The sequence below is a fragment of the Haemorhous mexicanus genome, chromosome 5 (genome assembly GCF_027477595.1).
Source record: "Haemorhous mexicanus isolate bHaeMex1 chromosome 5, bHaeMex1.pri, whole genome shotgun sequence".
Lineage (NCBI taxonomy): Eukaryota > Metazoa > Chordata > Aves > Passeriformes > Fringillidae > Haemorhous > Haemorhous mexicanus.
In genome coordinates this window covers 68,532,340-68,553,036 of record NC_082345.1, presented here as the reverse complement: position 1 = coordinate 68,553,036, position 20,697 = coordinate 68,532,340, and the positions used below count along the sequence as shown (strand labels likewise).

The 20,697-nt window shown below is 41.2% G+C and overlaps 1 protein-coding gene across 1 annotated transcript in view; it reads left to right on the top strand.

The window, feature by feature from the left end:
* ELAPOR2 (endosome-lysosome associated apoptosis and autophagy regulator family member 2) overlaps positions 1-20,280 on the top strand; it is a 96,853-nt gene extending 76,573 nt beyond the window's left edge. The window contains exons 11-22 of the mRNA XM_059847460.1: positions 21-111; positions 1,027-1,129; positions 1,925-2,062; positions 2,757-3,020; positions 4,196-4,369; positions 5,803-5,992; positions 9,454-9,550; positions 10,671-10,772; positions 12,953-13,079; positions 13,828-14,006; positions 14,671-14,836; positions 17,429-20,280. Of these exons, the coding sequence (XP_059703443.1) occupies positions 21-111; positions 1,027-1,129; positions 1,925-2,062; positions 2,757-3,020; positions 4,196-4,369; positions 5,803-5,992; positions 9,454-9,550; positions 10,671-10,772; positions 12,953-13,079; positions 13,828-14,006; positions 14,671-14,836; positions 17,429-17,488 (1,691 nt within the window). The 3' untranslated portion in view covers positions 17,489-20,280. The remainder of the gene's footprint in view (positions 1-20; positions 112-1,026; positions 1,130-1,924; positions 2,063-2,756; positions 3,021-4,195; positions 4,370-5,802; positions 5,993-9,453; positions 9,551-10,670; positions 10,773-12,952; positions 13,080-13,827; positions 14,007-14,670; positions 14,837-17,428) is intronic.
* Positions 20,281-20,697: the final 417 nt, after the last annotated feature.

Below are 20,697 nucleotides of genomic sequence, written 5' to 3'. Positions count from 1 at the left end.
TTTTTTTCTGTCTTGTGAAGGTTGGGAGGTGGCTGGTGATCACATCCAGAGTGGGGCAGGAGGCTCTGACAATGACTATCTTATCTTGAGCCTGCACATCCCAGGATTTAAGTAAGGAATCTATTTTTCATCTATTTCTCAGTTATTTCTGTCTCTCATACCTCTTTCACACTATCCCAGGGATGATCTGAGTCTTCCTTTCTGAAGAGGAATAATGCAATGAATAAGAGACAAGAGGAATCTTGAATTTTATTCCCGTGTCCCCAGTTTGTCCATTGAGGCAGGCAAGCCTGTCCTTGGTTTTTAGCAGTATTTGCTTCAGTCCAAGATGCAGCCAGCTGGCTGTCTGGAAGCTGAGTAAAGATATTGCTATCCCTCTGTTTCTAAATTATTCCACAGCTAAACCTGCCATGGGTTAGATGGAGCCTGCCCTAAAAGTATTTTAGTGAAAGCCAAGCCCTGTGGCTCCAGGCAGCCTCCACAGTCTGTGCTTCCCTTGGTGCCAGTGGGGAGATGCAGGCACTGCAGGAGAATGGGAATGTCACCACTCCTGCACACTCAGACAGGCTGAAATACCTGCTTGAGGTGCTTGTGTCTCTCTGTCAAAAGAAGGAGCTCAGAGAGCTTAGACTCCTAGCTCAGACCAGGTGCTGAATGTTAAGACCAGTAAGGTGTGGAAGATGAACCCCACCCTCCCTCTGCTGTTTTCCAGCTGAGGTAGATGCAATTACATTGGTGTAAATCACTTGAAGTATGTAATGTGTTTTAATAATAAGGTTCCCTACCAATATGGTCAAATCTGGGTGTTCATTATAAGGAGGGAAGTGTACAATAAAGATCTTAGACACTTAAAAAATGACCCTGTTGCACCTGGTACTCAGTGCAGAGGCTCTCACCATTCTGCAAGGACAGGTTTTCTGTGGCAGGACTTGGATGGCTTCACTGAACAAAAAGGAATTTGAAGGATTGACTGCTGCCTGTCTGGAGAGCAGTGTATAAATATTTTGTTCCTTCTTTGTTAAACAGACCTCCAACATCAGTGACGGGAGCAACTGGGTCAGAACTCGGACGGATTACTTTTATTTTTGAGACCATCTGTTCAGCAGATTGTGTGCTGTACTTTATGGCAGTAAGTGAGACCTCTTTCTCCATGACTGGGGACTGAGCCTGGTATTCCACAAGTCACTGTAATACCTCTGCATAGGTGTGATTAGTTGCACTTGGTTTGTTATGATTAAGCATGGCATTAGTTTAGTATCTGCAGTGCCCTTGCAGGAAGGATTTAATGAATGACCTACTGAAATTCATCCAGCATGTGAGTTGTGAACCATTCCTGGCTATCTGCTTATTCTAAATCACTGGGCACTAAGGAGCCAATTTTTCCCCTGTTAAATTGAGTGGTGAAATTATCAGAGTGATGAATTTATCAGTGTGCTGTTGAGTTAGCATCTAGTAACAGAGTGACAAGTGAAGGTCTGGGACAGAGGGATGGGAAGAGGACAGTTTGGAAATTTAGACTTGATCCTGTCAGTGACCTGGAGGATCAGTACAGCAGCAGACAGATGTTTGTATGAATGTTCATTAGCTGAGGAAGGCAAATGGATCTGCAATGGCTCTGTTGCCCCTTCCACTGAAAGAGGAAGCTGGTTCTTTTTGGTATTTAGTGTCTCTTTAAAGGAACCTACTCTAAATTTAAAGAGAATTGAGTGGAAATTAGGTGGCAATTTAGAACAGTCTGAAAATTTGTCAGGTGCGCAAAACAAAATGAGTATGTTTGCTTTATTAAATGTTAAATGCAGTTGTGGAGTCCTTTTTATATGCCAATCTCTAGATCATAAAACTCAGTAGATCATTGCTACTTAGAGTAGTATGACCACACTTTTTTATTGTTCCTTTTTTTTTTTTAATTTTGCCTATTTTGTAGGATGTTAATCGAAAAAATACCAATGTGGTGGAATCATGGGAAAAAAGCAAAGAAAGACAATCCTACACTCACATCATCTCCAAAAATGCTTCCTTCACATTCACCTGGGCCTTTCAGAGAATAAATGAGGGCCAAGATGTAAGTACTTCTTTGTGTGGGGGGCTTTACAAACGAGCATTCTTTGGACACTCTCTGCCAGAACTCCAGCCCTCTGTTGAAGCTCACAAGTTTCCCATGAGGGATGAGGGGCCCTCACCACAAAGCAGCCCCTGGGAGGCAGCTGGGCATAAACAATCCATGAGGAAGGACAGAGCCATGGATAAGCTGATCACTGAATTGGTGCCCAGAGGTGTGGGTGGTGTCCCCAGTCTGATGACACCTGGTATAGTATTTGCAGGGATCCCCTTGGCAGGGAGGAATGATGAGGAGGACTCCATCTTATCAGAAGGCTAATTAATTACTTTATTATACTATATTATTCTATACTAAATTATACTATATTACATTACATCTAAACTGAATCTGCCAAGCACTCAACTCTGCACAGAACTGCACAGAATCTCGTGACTGTCAGCCAGCAGTTCCAACACACACACACTTGGCCCTGACAAGCCAAGGAAACAAAACACCATCACTTTGGGTAAACAATCTCCATATTGCACTCTACTTTTGCACAAACACAGGCACAGCAAATGATAAGAATTGTCTTTCTTTCTCTGATGTTCAGAGAATGTGAAACCCAGAAATATTCTTGGGAAGAATTGTGCCTTGCTTTTCTCTGTGAAGAGAAATGTGGCGACGCCCGGGGTGGTTTCCTTGGCTCTCGTTCCAGAGCAGGCAGTTCATCAATGACATGGCCAAGATCTACTCCATCACGGTGACCAACGCAGTGGATGGAGTGGCCTCCTCCTGCCGGGCCTGTGCCCTGGGCTCCGAGCAGTCGGGCTCGTCCTGCGTGCCCTGCCCTCCAGGACACTACATCGACAAGGAGACCAGCCAGTGCAAGGAGTGTCCAGCCAACACCTTCCTGTCCATCCACCAGGTGTACGGCAGGGAGGCCTGCATCCCGTGTGGGCCTGGCAGCAAGAGCACCAAGGTACCCAGCCTGAGCCTTTCTGGGAGATGGAGACAGGCTTTGTTGGGCTGGAAGCTCTCAGGGGGCTGCTTCTAGTGCTTTCCTACAGGCACGTGCCTTGTGAGCACTGGAGTATGGCTATAACCAATATGCCCACCAAAGATGTCACTTGTGGCTGTAGGACATGAAATAACACAACACGGACACGCAGCTCTCTGATGGTAAAAAGAGAACTTTTAATTTCTGACTCCAGCATTTATAGATTTCCAAAAGTGACAGTGGATTGGAGGGTGAAATTGCCACCTCTCCAATGACACTGGACAAACCAACAGTCCATCAAATTTCTCCTCCTCCATAAAAGAATGCAAAACAATAAGTTATTTACATGAAGTGTGTGAGAAAGTTTGTTTCAAGAATGTAAACATCAGAAGGCTTAGAAAAACTAAAAAAAACCAGGGTGACAGTCACTAGTCTAATTTCTGTTTGTAAATAATCAGATAAAAGTGATAACTTCAGCTCAAAAGAAGGTTAATTTCAAGAAGCTGTACTGTGGACAATGTACTAACAGGGCAAGTATCTATGTTACTTCCACCAAAGCTATCCCAATGCTTGCTCTTTTAAACTCAGGGACTTCCTCAGCTGGATGATGTTTCTGGGCCTTTAGAAACCTGTAACAAGTTGCTCTTATATGAAACTGTGTGCATAAGTAAACATTTATCATGTCCAAGGAGCTGCACGGGTACTGGAAGAACAGCTCCAGTTTGTTTGTATTCTGCCTGTCTTCTGCTGTGTTCATATCCTGCCCTGTTTCTTGAGCTGTTTCTTGTGTTTCCTTTGCAAAATGCAAGTGTAACCAAGGACGTGTTTTGGTCTGCGTACAGGGATTTAAGCTGGAACATTTGGATCCTAAAAGTACCCAGAACAAAAGAAAGCAAGAAATTGCATTTTCTTGGCTAATGCAGCAGACAACAGAAAAACCAGGCTTAGGGAACATTTTATTCCTGATATGTGATTGCAAGGGACTGAAATGGGAATGGGAATTATCCCTAGGGAAAGATCAGTTGCAGGAATAGGACAGAGTTCCCCTTCATCCTTAACAAGGAAAGCAGTCCTGTCTGCACCCACGCTTTAACTCTGAGGTGAATGGTTTGCTGCTGTTCCATACCTGCTCTTTAATGGATGCCTCTGCCTTGCAGGACCACTCTGCCTGCTTCAGTGATTGCCTGGTGTCCTATGTCAAGGATAACCAGAGCCTGAATTACAATTTTAGCAACCTCAGCCAGGTGGGCTCGTTGATGAGTGGACCTAGCTTCACTTCCCGAGGGACCAAGTTCTTCCACTTCTTTAACATCAGCCTGTGTGGGAATGAGGTGAGCTCAGCTGGGCTTGAGGGTCGGGAGGATGGACCAATTTGCTGCTTGTGCTGATGCTCTGGGGTAACACTGAGACAGGACTAAGACTCCCTGTCAGCTGAGTTGTTACCAATACTGTGCAAACACTTCACTTTGGACCTTGCTTTACAGTGCAAGAGGATTTTGAGCAGCCAATGATTTTCCAGAGCAGAGATACTGTGTTATAGGCACATACATAAAGCTCAGAAGAAAATTCCTGTCTCATCCCTGCTTTTTTTTCCTGTGCCTTTAAGTCACTTGTATCATGACCCTGACCATTGTGTGCTGCCACCAAGGAGCTCCAGTGAAGAGTTTGAGTCTTTCAGCTGGCAACTGCTTTCCATTTGTATCCCTCATTGCTTCACTGGAGATGCATGCAGAGCCCCTGGTCACCCTGATGTCTGCCAGTGGCCGAGATGCCCAGTGCTGACTTTGCAGCCTTGGACAGTGGCAGAGAAATGTGTTTTTGTTTGTGAGTTAAACAGGCTCTGTCTGGAGCTTGGATTGAAGCAGAGCATATTGTCACACACATAAATTGACTTTCAGAGCAGCACCAGTGTTGTGCATTGCCCCATGAAAGCCAACATGTGTAGTTAACAATAATGATCAGCCCTGTACAGTTCTGAAGTCTTTTTGCCATGTATCAAAGGATTTGCATGAGTTAAGACAAATGAGTAGTCACATTTCTTTACAGCATTATGTATACCTTTAGGATTCTATGTGTGTTTAACTGCACCTGGATTAGAGCTGCTGACAGCTAGATCCACAAATGTAGATATTTTTTCTCCTCTGTGGATCTGGTCTTCATTTTCCCAAACTACTACAATGGTACTGCAGTACAACATATGCTTAGGTGGTGACTGCTTGAAATTTTGTTAGGAAAAGTGAGTCTGGTAATTTGTCTTTCATTGCTGTTGCTCTGATTCTAGCACTGATCTTGACATACGACATTAAAGCAGTCTTGAAGGCTGTAGATCTGTTTAGGGATTTCATGTATTTGTGCTTTGAAACTATTTTATCTGGATTAAATCCCAAATAAAGAGGTATTCTACAGTATACTATTTAAAGGCAAGGGAAATAAGGTTTTCCTTTGCAAGCCATTTTAGTATGCTCTGAAAGTAAACACTGCTGTCAAGATAAACAAAGAAGAGTGCTCCACAGTACAGATTTTGGATAAGGCACCTGCCAGAGGTGACATCGTGTTTCTGAGGCTTTACAAGGCTTTAATGGGAGCTTTGACAATGGCACAGTTTGTTGTGGTTTGTCCCTCTTATGACAGACACATAGAGACATCAACTTGTTATAAGGTAAAGTAATGAATCTCATTCAGTTTGCAATCTCTCTCTTCCCAAACTTTTTCACATCTTATCAACAACCAACATCTTCTCTCTTTTTTCCCTGATTGTCCACAGGGGAAGAAGATGGCAATCTGCACTGACAATATCACAGATGTTACTCTGAAGGACATGGTTGCAGAATCAGAAGATTTTTCCAATTTCGTGGGAGCTTTTGTCTGTCAGTCCACCATCATCCCATCAGACAGCAAGGGCTTCCGAACAGCCCTGGCTCTGCAGTCCAACAGCCTTGCTGACAGGTTCTTAGGTACACAGTTTGTCTTCTCCTTGTTGCTGTGAATGTGAATGTACTCTCATGTATTAGGGCTGCAGAGTAAATCCTTCCTGGCTCAGCAGCTGCATTACTTGGAGGGAAGGGTGAAGGGGCAGCCCAGGATCAGTCTGAGAGGGTTCCTGAGCTGTGAAGCATCTCTGCACAGATGCCGTTGTGTTTTGCTGATGTTTCAGTTCAGCTGATGGCTGGAGGAGAAAAGTAAAGGCTGTGCACATTTTTAGTTTTCCATTCCTGTGTTATTCACTCTTCCTTGTGCTTGGTCAGGTGGGTCTCACGGTGCATGGCATTTCAGCACAAAAATCTGGGGAGTGTAATTAAAAAGCACTGGTTTTCTTTTATGTTCTCTACCCACCTCACTCAGGGCAAGACCAATGACTGTGACAGTCACAGTAGTCCCAGTGTGTCTGCCTGTGCCAAGACCCCACTAGGGCAATTTTAGAAGAAGAAACTGATGTGGGGACATAATTAGACAAGGAATCAGGAGGCTTAGGGCAGCACGTGGCTGTGCACATCATTAAGTTTTACATTGGTCCAGATCACAAGTTCCCAGAATATGAGGCCAGATGAGGCAATGAAGTCATTTGGTCTGCTCACCTATCCATTACAGGCACTGAGTGTTTGTACTTTCTCCCTGGCACTGAGCCCAGGAACTTATGTTTGACAAAAGCACATCTTTGGAAGAGCATTCAACCTGGGGTTTAAGACTGCCAGAAATAACAACTTTGCCACAGTCACTGGTATTTTTTTCCACTGGTCAAACACCATCTCTCTGTTTGTTTTTAAAGCAGGCTTATCTCCTATTTGAATATCTCTGACTTCAGTTTTCAGCTCTTTCTTTTTGTTAGTCTTTCTCCAGATCACACCAGTCTTTTCCTTCTTGAAGAAATATTTTGTGTACTGGAATTGTCACACCCTTCTGATAAATTAAGTAGACCAAGTTCTTCTAATTGTCTTGCTATCATTGCTATTTATTTTGGGCACCTAAATAACTTGTGAGGCTCTTTCTATACCTTCTGTAACTTTTTATATTTTTTTAAAGTATCGAATGGAATAGTATTCCAGTATTTGATTTGCTATAATGGCAATAAAAATCACTTTTGTCTTTGGAATCTCTGCATCCTTCTTCCTCTAAACTTAAGTAATGCCATGACAGCTTCTTGGATCTCATGTCCACTCTGGATGTTTTTTCAAAGTTACAGTTTTCGAAGGAAACTCTCACTATCTTAAGTCTGGCCTTCAATTCTTGCTGCACTTGTATTATATATATCTATATCTATCTATCTATCTATCTATCTATCTATCTATCTATCTATCTATCTATACCTATCTATCTACCTATCTGTCTATCTACCTATCTATCTGTCTACCTATCTATCTTATCTTGAGTTTGTTTGGGACCATCTTACTAAGTGAACCAAGCAACCAAGTTGCTCTGTATTTTTTTTTTAAATCATCTTAATCTTTGTCTCATCTACACCCTTTAGCAGCATGGATTATACAGTTACTGCAGATCCCTGATGTTAATCTTGCATTTTCACACTTCAGGATCGATGCCTAGAGAAGCCTGGAGACATCCCACATTTGATGACAATTTCCCATGGCCAGATAATTTTATAATGACTTAGCTAAATAGTTTTTAATGCAGAGTGTGCTCTTAATTGATAGTACACTGCTAACTTTTTAATTAGAGCCTTATGTGGTAATTAGTGAAATACTTTATACATTTACATAACTTTCTTTAGCAACCAAGTTCATCAGCACTCAAGGAATGACATCAGATTTGTTCAACAAAAGAGGTTCTCCATAAATTCTTGTTGACTTTCTCTCATTGTACATCTGTCCACGAATTGAAACCCATTTTCCATTACTATTTTTGTGTCTCACTGTGAGAGACACATTGTAATTCATGTCACCATATCCCCTCTCCGTGAGTCTTTTGACAATTCACTGTCATCAAAAGCTCTGTTAAAGGTCACTCTTAGGTATGGGTTTCTAGTTCACAAACATTCATGCCAGTAAATGCCAATATTGTTTCTGGCCACCAGAGGAATGAGGGCAGTTATTGTCTTGAAAAACAAGGAGATAGTCCTGACTTTTTCCTAATACAAAGAAATGATGTCAAGCTCTTCTGGCACCTTGTTTTTATTTCAGTTGCTAAATTTTAAAATGGTTGAAGTTTATCTTTCCTAGCATAGCAAGGATGTGGACCTGCTGAAGTGAGTCCAGAGTAGGCCAAAACATGGCCAGAGGGCTGACCACCCTTCCTGAGTGACAGGCTGAGAGAACTGGGATTGTTCAGCCTGGAGAAGAGAAGGCTTCAAGGAGACTTTAGAGCATCTTCCAGTACCTAAAGGGGCTGCAAGAGAGCTGGAAAGGGATTTTTTTTACAAGAGCATGCAGTGACAGAACAAGGGGGAGTGGCTTCCAACTTAAAGAGAGTAGGTTTAAATGATATATTAGGAATAAACTCTTCCCTGTGAGGGTGGTGAGACAATGGCGCAGTTGCTCAGAGAAGCTGAGGCTACCCCATCCCTGGAAACATTCAAGAAAAGGTTGGACAGAGTTTTGAGCAACCTGGTCTGTGAAAGGTGTCCCTGCCCAGGGCAGAGGTTTGGAACAGGATGATCTTTAAGGACACTCCCAACCTAAACCATTCTATGAGTCTGTGATTCTATCAACTGTTTCAAGAGCAAGTGGAAAAGTTCTTTTCTTCAGCCTTTTCACCAGTTTCTGACCACTACCACTTCTTGTTCTTTCAGTTTTTAACTCCTGGGAAGGATGCAGCCCATTTTGTACAACTCCCTCTTCTGAAATGTTGCAGTGGTGCACTGACATTTTCTGCCTTCTTTGGTTTATGGGGCTGGAAGGATCTCTAAGAACTTTGGTTACTTGCATTTTCCTCCTTTGCAGCTTTTGCCCAAAATCCATGTAGTTCATACACCAGCCTGTCATTTGTTCCAAACTTGCCATCCAGGCTTGCCTATGATTCCATAATTCTTCTTGTTATTCCATCTCTCAAAGTACTGCAAATTGCTCAGGTCATGACATGGTTTTGATGTGTGAGGGTTGTACACTCAAGGCATATGCTCTGAGGGGTTGCTTCAGATATCTTCAGCAGTTCTTTGCCAGCCTAAAATAGTTAATGTTTCTTTAATATCTAGTGATTGCTTTAAATTAATGTTAAAGAGTAATGAGTATTTACACAGGTTTTTTTTTTTTTGTTTCGCTATGTCTACATGAGGAAATCAGATTGTGTGAGGAACATATATATCTGCAAAGTTTAGTTAGAAAAAAGTGTGTGTAATGTACAGTAATTCCATTAAATGGTATTAAGTGAGATCCACAGCTTTGAGACTGAGAAAATATTACACATGGACCCCTCAAAATCCATTAATAGATTGCTTCTTTTTTTTTTTTAATTTCTTAAATTTTAGGAGCTACTGTTGAAACAGTGCTGGAAAATATCAGCATCAAGGCAGATATGTTTCCTCCCTCTCCAAGCAAAATACCAGATGTGCATTTCTTTTACAAGTAGGTAAAAAGTGCTGCTTATTGCATTATCAGATGTCTTCATTTGTTTAGAGGAAAGTAAAACTGTGAGAGGCATCTATAACCCACCTTTGATCTTTGCCACTTTAATCAGTATCTGCCTGATATTGATTGACATGTTGAAGATCATCTTATGAAATCAGCAAACACTCTTTACTCAAATCTAAATTAGTCTTGATCCACAGGAAGTGATCACAGAGCTTTGATTCATCCTGATGCCACTTTCAATGTCCTGTTACTTTCCATATTTTCTCATATGTGACTTCGAAATGTCCACTTCTGGTTGAAATTTTCTTTCACTTTCATTTGTGTTTACTTTGATGCTACAAAAAAGGACTCATCAAGATTAAAGCTAATTGTTTTAACATGCACAGTTACTAGTATGCTTTTCCCATTCTTCACTCTTCTCCATAGAAAGAATGCCTCAGTTTGGGGAGGAAGTAGCTCAAAGATCAGCTCAGTTCAGATGTCTACATGCTGGTCTTCATGTCAGCTGTGTTTCTAAGCTGGGACTTAATTGAATATAGGATTTTGGATATTAGCACTTTAGGCCCATGTGAATACTTAAATTATGTGTCTGATTCTGCAAACTGAGCCCCACACCAGAGACCCTTCTTTGAGCATATTATGAACTTGGCTTACAAGGTCTATCATGCTGGAATAAGATCTTTTTAATCCCCTTTGCCCTGTGCTGTTTCAGGACAGTTTGGTTCTCAGGCTGCTAGGCTGGGAGTGAGCCATCAGAGCCTCTCCAGCAGAGTAACACACCAACCACAGCACCTGTGATTCTCCTTTCCAGTCATTCTGTTCTGTTTCGTGGCAAAGTTCACTCCTTGATGCAGCAGGTTTAGAAAACCAGGGCAGTTCCCTGAGTAGCATCTCAGAGCACTTTGAGATTTAAATGAATTGCTGAGGCCTACCCTGATTCTGTTACTCTTTTTTTTGGTTTGTTTGTTTTTTTTCACCTGCCAACGTCAAAAGCATTGTGGTAAAGGGTATTTTGTTAGTATTGCAGCTTCATGAGTGTTTACAGACCTATGGAACAGTAATATCCATTTAATGGAGTGGAATATGTTGCTTTTCTCCTCTTGTTTGATGTTAGGTCTTCAACAGTGACAACCTCCTGTGAAAATGGCCGTGCAACTGTTGTGACAATGAGATGCAACCCCCACAAACCAGACCAAGGAGAGCTTTCTGTGCCCAGGTATTTCAGTCCTTGTGTCCTACTAGTACCAAAAAGCCTTTGCTCCTCAGGTAATCCTTACAAAACTCATTAGTAATTTTATATTGAAATAGCAATGAGGAGAGCTCTCTCCCTCATCAGTCACTTGTTTTTCCTAGATGTCCATCAGCTTCCAGCAGACCAACTGATCTGTGCTTAGGCTGTGTGGCAGGTTGTTCTGAGCTTAAATGCAAAAGAAAATGCAGTGATGTTTGCTTGTTTTCACTTCTCCTTTATTTCAGTTCCTTATTTTGATCTTTAGCCTCCTGATTAAACTGCCTAGTTGAGGCTCTGAGAGGTAGTTATTCTTCCTCGAGCTACAGCAGTGGCTAGTGAAAATTATTTTTTTGGACAAGGGCAACCTGTTCTAGGAATTTTGAAATCTGCTATTGCAATGCTTATGTGAGCTCTGACTGTCTATTTTATGTTTGGGATATATTTATTTATGTGTTTGATCACTGTATCCTGGTTGCCTTGTACCAGTTGTGTTTAATTTGCCTGATGTTTTTTTCCCTTCAGTCTGATTTGAGGGACTTTAAAAAGATTCTTTCTTCCAAAATCCTGTTTATGCCTGTATAAACATAACTTAAGGCATAGGCATGATTGAAAAACTGCAGAGAAAAAAACCAGTAAAAGACTCAATTCTATTACTCTTTATTAATACTCTGTGATTTTTCAGAAGCTTTCTTCACCTCTGATAACTCTTCTCTTTGGTTATCAAGGCCCATTTTAGTCTGTCTGGATGTTGCTACAAATCTGCTGATAGCTCTCACTCATCCTCCTTCCCAAAAGTTGAGTCCTCTTCCCAAAAGTGAGCAGTGTGAGAAGTGTGGGATCCTTTGATCCCTGTCCCTCTTGGGACACACAAACTGGGCTTGCCTGAAAGAAGGCAGAGTAGAGTCTACTTCCCAGGTGATGGATGAATGATGGGTATTTGAACACCTTTGGAGATGCCTACCCCAGTTTCTGAGGGACCTGTCCTACTACAAATTATGCTGGGCAGTAAGCCACTGTCAGCTTCTGCATGAAAATTCTTCAGTTGTTCTTGCAGTGCCACAGGATAAACACGATGTGAACTGTGATAAACACCAGTAGTGAGGGAGGAACAGCCTACCTTGCTTTTGAAAGTGTGAGCTGGGGCAGAAATGGCACAGAGCTGACACATGTACCTTAGTTCATGTAGACTTCTCCTTTCCTATCCCCCTTTGATTAGCTCAGCAGTCAGCTGCTCTCACACAGCGAGGTATCAGAAATATGTCAAATAATGTAACTCCTTGATCCTCCAGGCATGGTGTTTAGTATCACATGAATCTACAGTATAAGATGAAAGCAGTTGAGGAGAAAGGTCTGTCAGTGCTCTTGCCATGTAGGTTGGAAAAATGCTCCCTAATTCACAGAGGAATGTACCTGTTGTCAGGTATTCAAATCTGGATAAGCCAGAGTGGGTTTTTAGGGCTGGGGAATTTCCAGTGCTTCGGATCAGGATATCAGGTTTCCAGATGATATAGAACAACACAATTATAAATCTGTTTTTTTTCTGCATGAATATATTTCATGTTTACATGACCAAACTTCTTGCATGGCCTTTGGCCATTGCTGCTGTTAGATCTGATGTGATTGTTAGTAAAAAAATCTATGTGACTGTCCTGCCACTGCCAGTACAACTTCCTTCTGCAGGCTGAATACAAAATAGGCCATTAGTTTTTCTTGGAGTAAGAGAAGCTGTTATCTCTTCATTAACTGGTGAACATCCTTCTAGTAATTAACCATGATAGGACAAGTCCATTCCATATGGACTAAATCACCCAGACATCATTAGAACAATGGCAGGAACCAGATAGCAGCAGTCAGGTGGAACAGCCACCCTGTGCAGGAGAACAGAGATGGAGGTGCATGCTGGTGTAGTAGCACCTCTCCTCTCCCCTCCTCCCCCCACTCCTTTTAGTTCTTTGAAAGCTCAACACCTGTTTTTACTTGAGAAAGCATTTTACAAACCAGGAATAATTCTCCCCCCAGATTCTTCCATCTGCTAACTTGATGGATGTTTACCCATTTCTCATAGTTCCCATTGCCAATCTTCAGCAGCAGCAGAAGGTGGATGAGGATGCAAACCCCAGAGTGTTTCTTTCCTAACTGATAACTGAGCTCTGCTCTCCTTGTAGCTCCTGCCCTGCAGGCACCTGTGATGGATGCACTTTCTACTTCCTATGGGAAAGTGCAGAAGCTTGTCCTCTCTGCACAGAGCAAGACTACCATGAAATAGAGGGAGCCTGCAAGAAAGGATTTCAGGTACAGGACCCATGTCTCAAATTCAGATGGGCTCATTTGGGTGTAACTTGGATTCTTGTTGAGATTTTGTGTAAATTGATGTGTGAGTGGGTTGGAAGATCTCAGCCCAGGCTCTGAGCTGGCTGGGGTGCAAGCTGAGGGAGCTGTGTTGAGACTCAGGAATGTTTGTGTCAATGGCAGCATGGTTCCTGCAGGAGAGCTGCTGTGTGCTGACCAGCTGTGTGAGTTAGGGTGTGAGCTCTCAATGCATTCAGACTTGCAGCACAGGTATTTCTGAAGGATGGAGTGCCCAAAAGGCTTTAGTTGTTTCATAGCCATAAACATCAGGGGCAGGCTAGGAAAGGTTTCCAAATATCAGTTCATAAATTCATCCTACATGCTTGCAGTGTTTTTGCTGCTGCATTCTCTAGTCAAATATCAGGAAGTCCCTTCACAGGTTCAAACTCTCCTGTTGATCAACAGCTCCTGTGCAGGCACAACTAATTCCCAATAGCTGTCCAGCCTGTATTGTGTCACATGGAGACCTATACAGGGGAGGAAATACTCTTGCCATGCCTGAACCTGCAAGGAGAGCACTGATTAGACAATCTAACTGAAAACCTGAAGTCTGAAAACCTGAAGGATGTGTTTTGATTTCACTAGAAAGTTATCTTACCTTTCTGCCTCAGAACAGCTTGTTTTCTGTAAGTCTAAGCAGTTCTCTCTCTTCCTACAAGCAGCTCACATTTTGGTGTTTTCTGTTTGAAAGGAAACTTTATATGTATGGAATGAGCCAAAGCACTGCATTAAAGGAGTTCCCTTGCCAGAAAAAAGGACCAGCACTTGTGAAACAGTGGATTTTTGGCTTAAAGTTGGAGCTGGTGTTGGTGCTTTCACAGCTGTTCTGCTCATAGCCTTGACTTGCTACTTTTGGAAGAAGAACCAGAAGTAAGTACTGCAAATTTTGTTCTATATAAAAGTTAGCTAAAAGCTTGATAGAGTGACTTTTCCTGCATCTGGCTTCATGACATTCTTGATGAGAAGTACCTTGTGGGATCAATCCATTCACACACCAAGCTGATGTTTCTTCTGTCAACAGTGGCTATAAAAAATTTCAGTGAGGAAAGTATAGAACATCCACAGTAATTTGCACAGGCCTAATTTCCAAATAGGAACTGTCTTTTTAACCCTTGAGAGTTTGAAGTTGACTTTAGTTTCTGAAGCAACATGGCTTTCTCAAGATCTGAAGACCAAAAGAGTATCTTTAGTCTAATTCATCCCTTTCAGCTTGGTAAAAAACTAAGTTCTTGACCATATTGCTTAGTTCTGTTTTGGTTGTTGCCCCAACCAGCACTTCTTCATGCAGGAAGCCCTCTTGACCTCCCCTTGGTGTTGTAGAAAACAGGGTTCTTTTATAAGGATAGAGGACTAATTGGAAAGCAAGAGCTCAGTACTGTTTTGGGTACATATTTTTAATGATTGAAAAGTATCTGATTTCCACTACCTCAGAAGTAACTATGTGGGAGGACTGCAGACAATCTAAATGACAAAACCCCTGAGCATGGGACATTTGAGAAAAAAAATCTATTCCTGTGTGGCTTTCTATCTTCAGGCTGGAGTATAAATATTCCAAATTAGTGATGACAACGAACTCAAAAGAGTGTGAACTGCCAGCTGCTGACAGCTGTGCTATAATGGAAGGAGAAGATAATGAAGAAGAAATTGTGTATTCAAATAAGCAGTCACTGCTGGGGAAGCTCAAATCCTTGGCAACAAAGGTGAGTAGTAATTACCAATATTAATACAAAAATAATTATTACCTTTTTTTATTTCTGGAAGTGATGAGTCTTTGATGCTAATTTCACAGCAGGGCAGCCTCCCACGCACACCTCATCCAGTCCATAGTGACCTGCTGAAATCCACAGCCTGGATAAAATTAAGAAATGTTGTAGGGTTTTGGGTAAATGCTCCTTCCTGCACAGAGAGATTTCAGTAGCATCTTTCATTGCACGGGTGGCACCAGAAAAAAACAATTAATGGCAGAGAGAACCTTTTTGCCTGGAATCCTCCCAAGCACATCCATTGCTGAGGCAAACACAGCTATTAGAGATAGAAAAATTAACACTGGCAGCACTGCCACCAGCCAGCTGCTTGCAGCTCACCTGGGCTGGCTTCATGGCTGACTGGAGAACCATAATTTTGAGTAGGATTCATTTGAAGAGAAATGATCTTCCTCCTGTTGCCCAGCACAGAAGCCTCCTCCATTTCAGTGGGAAGCAGCACCAAAAAAAGCATTTTTTTCTGCAGTAGATGTGATGTGGATTGTTGCATGTCTGAATTGACAGCACCAAAGTCTTTGGTGTCCCTTGAACATTTCTGAGAGGAGCCACAGAGGGCCATCATGGTAGATCCCAAAAGCTCTTTGGTTTTTGTTCCCAATGCCTTGAAATCTGTGCTATGGAAAGGGTAGTGCTGTCTTTAAGGGATTCCAGTGGGGGCATCTGTTATGATCATGATAAAGGCAAATTATATTTTCCCTTTCAAACAGTTTTGTTGAAGTTTGAATTTCTTTGAAAGTCTCTTAAAATATCATAATAAAAATTAATTTTAAAACATTGTACTCCTGTTTAGTGTCCAAATAATATCTCAGAATATTGAATTTTGAGATTTTTTTTCCTTGTATCCCTTTTTGTTTCTTTCTGTGATTGAGTGTAATATAATTAAAACTTGTGTGCTGCCTTTCTTTTCCCTTATTATTCTCTTCTCTTCATTCTTTTACTGTTTTTTGTTTGACTGGTGTCCTCTTGCCACACACCTGCTCCTCAGATATCCCTCCTGGGAGAAGTTACCATTGCACAGATAATGTGCAGAACTTTCCCTTGACCCCAGCCTGACTATTTGTCCTGCAAAATCAATATTTTTCCTTGTGGAAAGGGGCAGAAATTCAATATTAATTCTTTATTCAATATTGAGAATATTGAAGATGTAAATAAAATCAAATCACATAAAATTTTCTGGTGATGTTGCAAAAATAGAATTAAGCTTTAGTACTTCAGTATTCAGACAGCTTGAATGCCTGGAATTTTTTAATGTTCCTGTATCCACTGTAGCAGGTCTCCTGAGTGTTCTCTCCTTTTTCAAGAAGCTTGTCAGATATTCCTAAGATTGTTCCTTTTTTTACTGCTAGATAACAATAGCTGGCAAATTCAACTTCCAGTTCCTCATTAGCTTTCTCAGCTCTGTGTCCTGTACCCCTGCAGATAACTCAAATTTAATATATATTTCTCAAAAACAAATGTTATAGGCATTGCTTTTCATTTATGCAAAAGATTAAGAAATTCATGTCCTGCTACATATGCATGTAAAATACAGAAAAAAATATTTGGAGGAAAACAGGGGAGAAAAAGGAGAAATGTAAAATGAGAGACAAAGAGAATCTGCAGTGTCCTAACTATATGCTCAAGCTTCAGGCTGTGACATTTCTGCCAGCATGTCACAAAGATATCAGTGGGTTTGAGTACCAAGGGATTGAGGGCTAGGCCTGTGATATAGAAAGGGATGACTTATTTTTAATGAGAAGATATAAGCCAAGTAATCACAAAGCTGTTTCAGACTGAGGGCTGTTCTAGTTGTGTCTGTTGTTTCCAGCACAACAATACCAGAGCAGATATTTTCCACTAGACTAGCATAGGACAATTTCTCCCCTTCTTTCTCAAGTCTGCACCAGACTGTCCTGATCTGTGTGAGAAGGCTTTAAAAATCAGATTATGAAGGTATTTCAAGACAGTTTGCATACTGTTTGGGTGTGTATGTCCACATTTTTTGCTCACCCTGATGCCTGCTGGCCAAATGGCCAAGGCTGTCACCCAACAAATGAAAACAGAGAGAAAACTCAACTCTCTAGCCCTGATTTTTAAGATGTTTTGTCTTGTGGGTCTCCCAGAGGAGTTGTTGAGATTAGAATCCAGGAGCAAGGCAGTGGTGTTCACACTCACATGCTGTGCTTCAAGCATTTATATTTTGCAGGAAAAACATTAATAAGTGCTAATAACCATAGAGATGATTATTTTGCAATTCCCCAGCTCAGACTACCTGTCCTATTCTGTGAATATGAAATGCAGACTTGCCCTGTACCCTCTAAAATAAGTACCATTATCAATAGCTATAGCATAATTTTATTGGTTTTGCAAATTTTTACAGAATTAGTAATTTTATGAAATATTAAAGGGTCAAACTATGCACTTAATTACCGTAGTAAAAAAAAAAAGTGAAGTTTTTGGCAAAGGATATTGAGAGAAGAAGTGATTGTGCTGACTGCTGGAGAGTTTTTGAGGAAATCTTGTTGATGGGAACCTGTCTTTCCATTGCAGGAAAAGAAAGATAATTTTGAATCTGTTCAGCTGAAATCTTCAAGATCCCAGAATATATGAAGAATTAATGTTGCCTTCAAAGGAACAAACCTAATTTCTATTTTTACAGGACTATATTTTAAACATATTCTGGCACACATTACAGTGGTGATCTTGGTGAGAAATGCTTGGCCTTTTAGGAGGAAAGAAGACAGGAAGCAAACCAGAACATTGGATTGCCTTACCATGTGATTGAGTACCTTGCCAAAAAAAGAAAGCAGATTCTTGGATTCCATACTGGGAATGAAATTCAACTCAGGAAGAGATATACATACTGCAAATAACATGAATTTTTTGCATTCACCTGGGCAACACTCAGGCATGCCATATGATTTATAGGTACCTTTCATTTCCTTCTCATTCCTGTGCATATTCCCAAGAAATTATTTTCAGAGAGGCCTGCAACCTCCTGCAAAGGTTGTGTGTTGTTGTTTACTGGCACAACTGTGAGTCTTTCTTGAAATCAAAATTGTGAATGGTACTTGGAATGAGCCTTGGGTGAGTTTTGAACTTTGGAAAATACTTTTGATTTTAATGCTTTGAAGGTCTGGATTGTCTGTATTGACCTCTAATGCAAGAGGAATTGTGTTGCACCTGCAACTTGACCCCATTCTGGTGCCTGAGCCATGGCCATCACGGTTGGAGTAAAATCTAGTGCTATTAAATTTAAACTTGGTAACAGCTGTTGTGTGAATTGTAAGTCTGGGCCCATGAGTTTGTAGGCAGTAGCAGCTTCAAACTCTTTATAGAGATGTAAAGTGGTACCTACAGTGCAAGTTGCACTTGTCCCTCTCTGTGGAAGCTTTCCTTTCAAGAGAGGTCTTTGGCAGATTCAGTGTTCTCCCTTGGGCTGTGTAAATGTCACTTTTCCCGGGGCTGGGAACCTGCAAAACCTGAATTCTGGAGTGCAGCAAAAATCTCTTCTTTTGGGAATGAAGGATCAGCTCTGTCAGTTGGGAGGCTGGTTTGAAATACCCAGCCTCCTTTAGTCCTGGGCCATGTGAGGAAGGGGATGGATGGATGGGTGGATGGATGGATGGATGGATGGATGGATGAGGAATGAATGGATGGATGGATGGATGAGGAATGAATGGATGGATGGATGGATGGATGGATGGATGGATGGATGGGTGGATGGAGGGAAGGATGGGTGGATAGATGGAGGGATGGGTGGATAGATGGAGGGATGGATGAGGAATGAATGGATGGATGGGTGAATGGATGGATGGATGGATGGATGGATGGATGGATGGATGGATGGAGGGAAGGATGGGTGGATAGATGGAGGGATGGATGAGGAATGAATTGATGGATGGATGGATGGATGGATGGATGGATGGATGGATGGATGAGGAATGAATGAATGGATGGATGGATGGATGAGGAATGAAAGGATGGATGGATGGATGGGTGGATGGAGGGAAGGATGGGTGGATAGATGGAGGGATGGATGAGGAATGAATGGATGGATGGGTGAATGGATGGATGGATGGATGGATGAGGAATGAATGAATGGATGGATGGATGGATGAGGAATGAATGGATGGATGGATGGATGGATGGATGGATGAGGAATGGATGGATGGATGGATGGATGGATGGATGGATGGATGAGGAATGAATGAATGGATGGATGGATGGATGAGGAATGAAAGGATGGATGGATGGATGGATGGATGGATGGATGGATGAGGAATGAATGGATGGATGGATGGATGGATGGATGAGGAATGAATGAATGGATGGATGGATGGATGAGGAATGGATGGATGGATGGATGGATGGATGGATGGATGGATGTCCAGCAGAGCTGAGCATTGGTTGTGTACTTGCACAGCATCTAAATGCATCCTGTGTCAGTGCAAGTAGCATCTCTGGAGGAAAGGCACAAAGTGGTGCCTTGTAAACTGGAGGCTGGGTGATTTTATTTCCATAAAATCAACCACATTATAAGCATGTGGTCTTCATAATATCCACAGTAATAATTTCCTGAAATTCCCTCTGAGGTTGAACTCAAAGGAATCTGAAACTTAGGCAAAAAATATTTGAGTAAAATTATGCAAGACATGTACAGAGCCAGAAAAAATGAGTCACAATTCTTGTATTGACCTCTGGTCAGACTCATATTTCCATTACAGCAAATTTATGTGAATTGTGGAATGCATCATAACCAGAAAAGGGACATGGGCAGAAATGGTCTTTTTACTATAAGGAATATAGATTTTTGATTTTATATGACTGAGCTAGGTCTATCAATAAAAGAGGGCCCACTTTTAAGTAAAATTTAAATTAAACTGAATTTTCTGCACTCTAAATATTTTATTATATTCTAGATGTGAACAAAGATTTTATGAAGTTTAGATTTTTTTTTCATTAGGGAAAATTCAGCTCTGTTATTTTATAGTTCCAGTCAAAGAACACACACTTTTCTCTTTTGATGGGAGATCCTTCAGGCATCTTAACTCAAGTGGTGTACATTTTCTGTTGGTCTTGAAAAGGCACTTCACTTTCCCAACAAAGATTTTTATGGGGTAATGTTGAATGTATATTAAATACACATTCCTTTTTTGTATATTTTGTACCATTGCACACTTATTATTGTACATTGTATTTGTTGTCATGATGTCATTTATATATGGTTGTCAGAGATGATATGCTCACAGAGTAAATGGTTATGGCTTTGGGATTTCACTTCTTGAATCTTTTATGATGAGGGGTTTTATGTTGTTGATTTTTATTCAACTAGTGTGTTGTAGCATCAAAGATATATATCTGATGGACATTCATAAAATAAAGTAAAAATATATTTGAAATTTTGGACTTGAGATGTTTGGTGGCACTGCAGCCTTCCCTGAACATTGCTGGTCTTCAGCAATGATTAGAGCTTTTCACTGCCATCAAGTTGCAGTTGTCTACATCTCCTTTAATTTTTCCCCTTCTCTCTCCATATGTTTTCTCAGCCATAGTTACACTTCATTCTCCAGAACACCATTTCTTTTTTTATAACTGGACCCATGCCCTATAATTCAGAAATGCCTTAATTTTTATGAACTATATTTAATTTGACTTAATACCCCACAGGTTTTGATGGGTTCCCTTCCCTTTCCATTATTTTCCAAATAAAATGGAGTGGAATTTTTTGACAGCTGTGACAGACTTTGCTGTATGATTCTTCTCAGCTCTGCATCCAAATGGTTTATCATGATGTTGTTGAGCATTCTCCCAGGCAG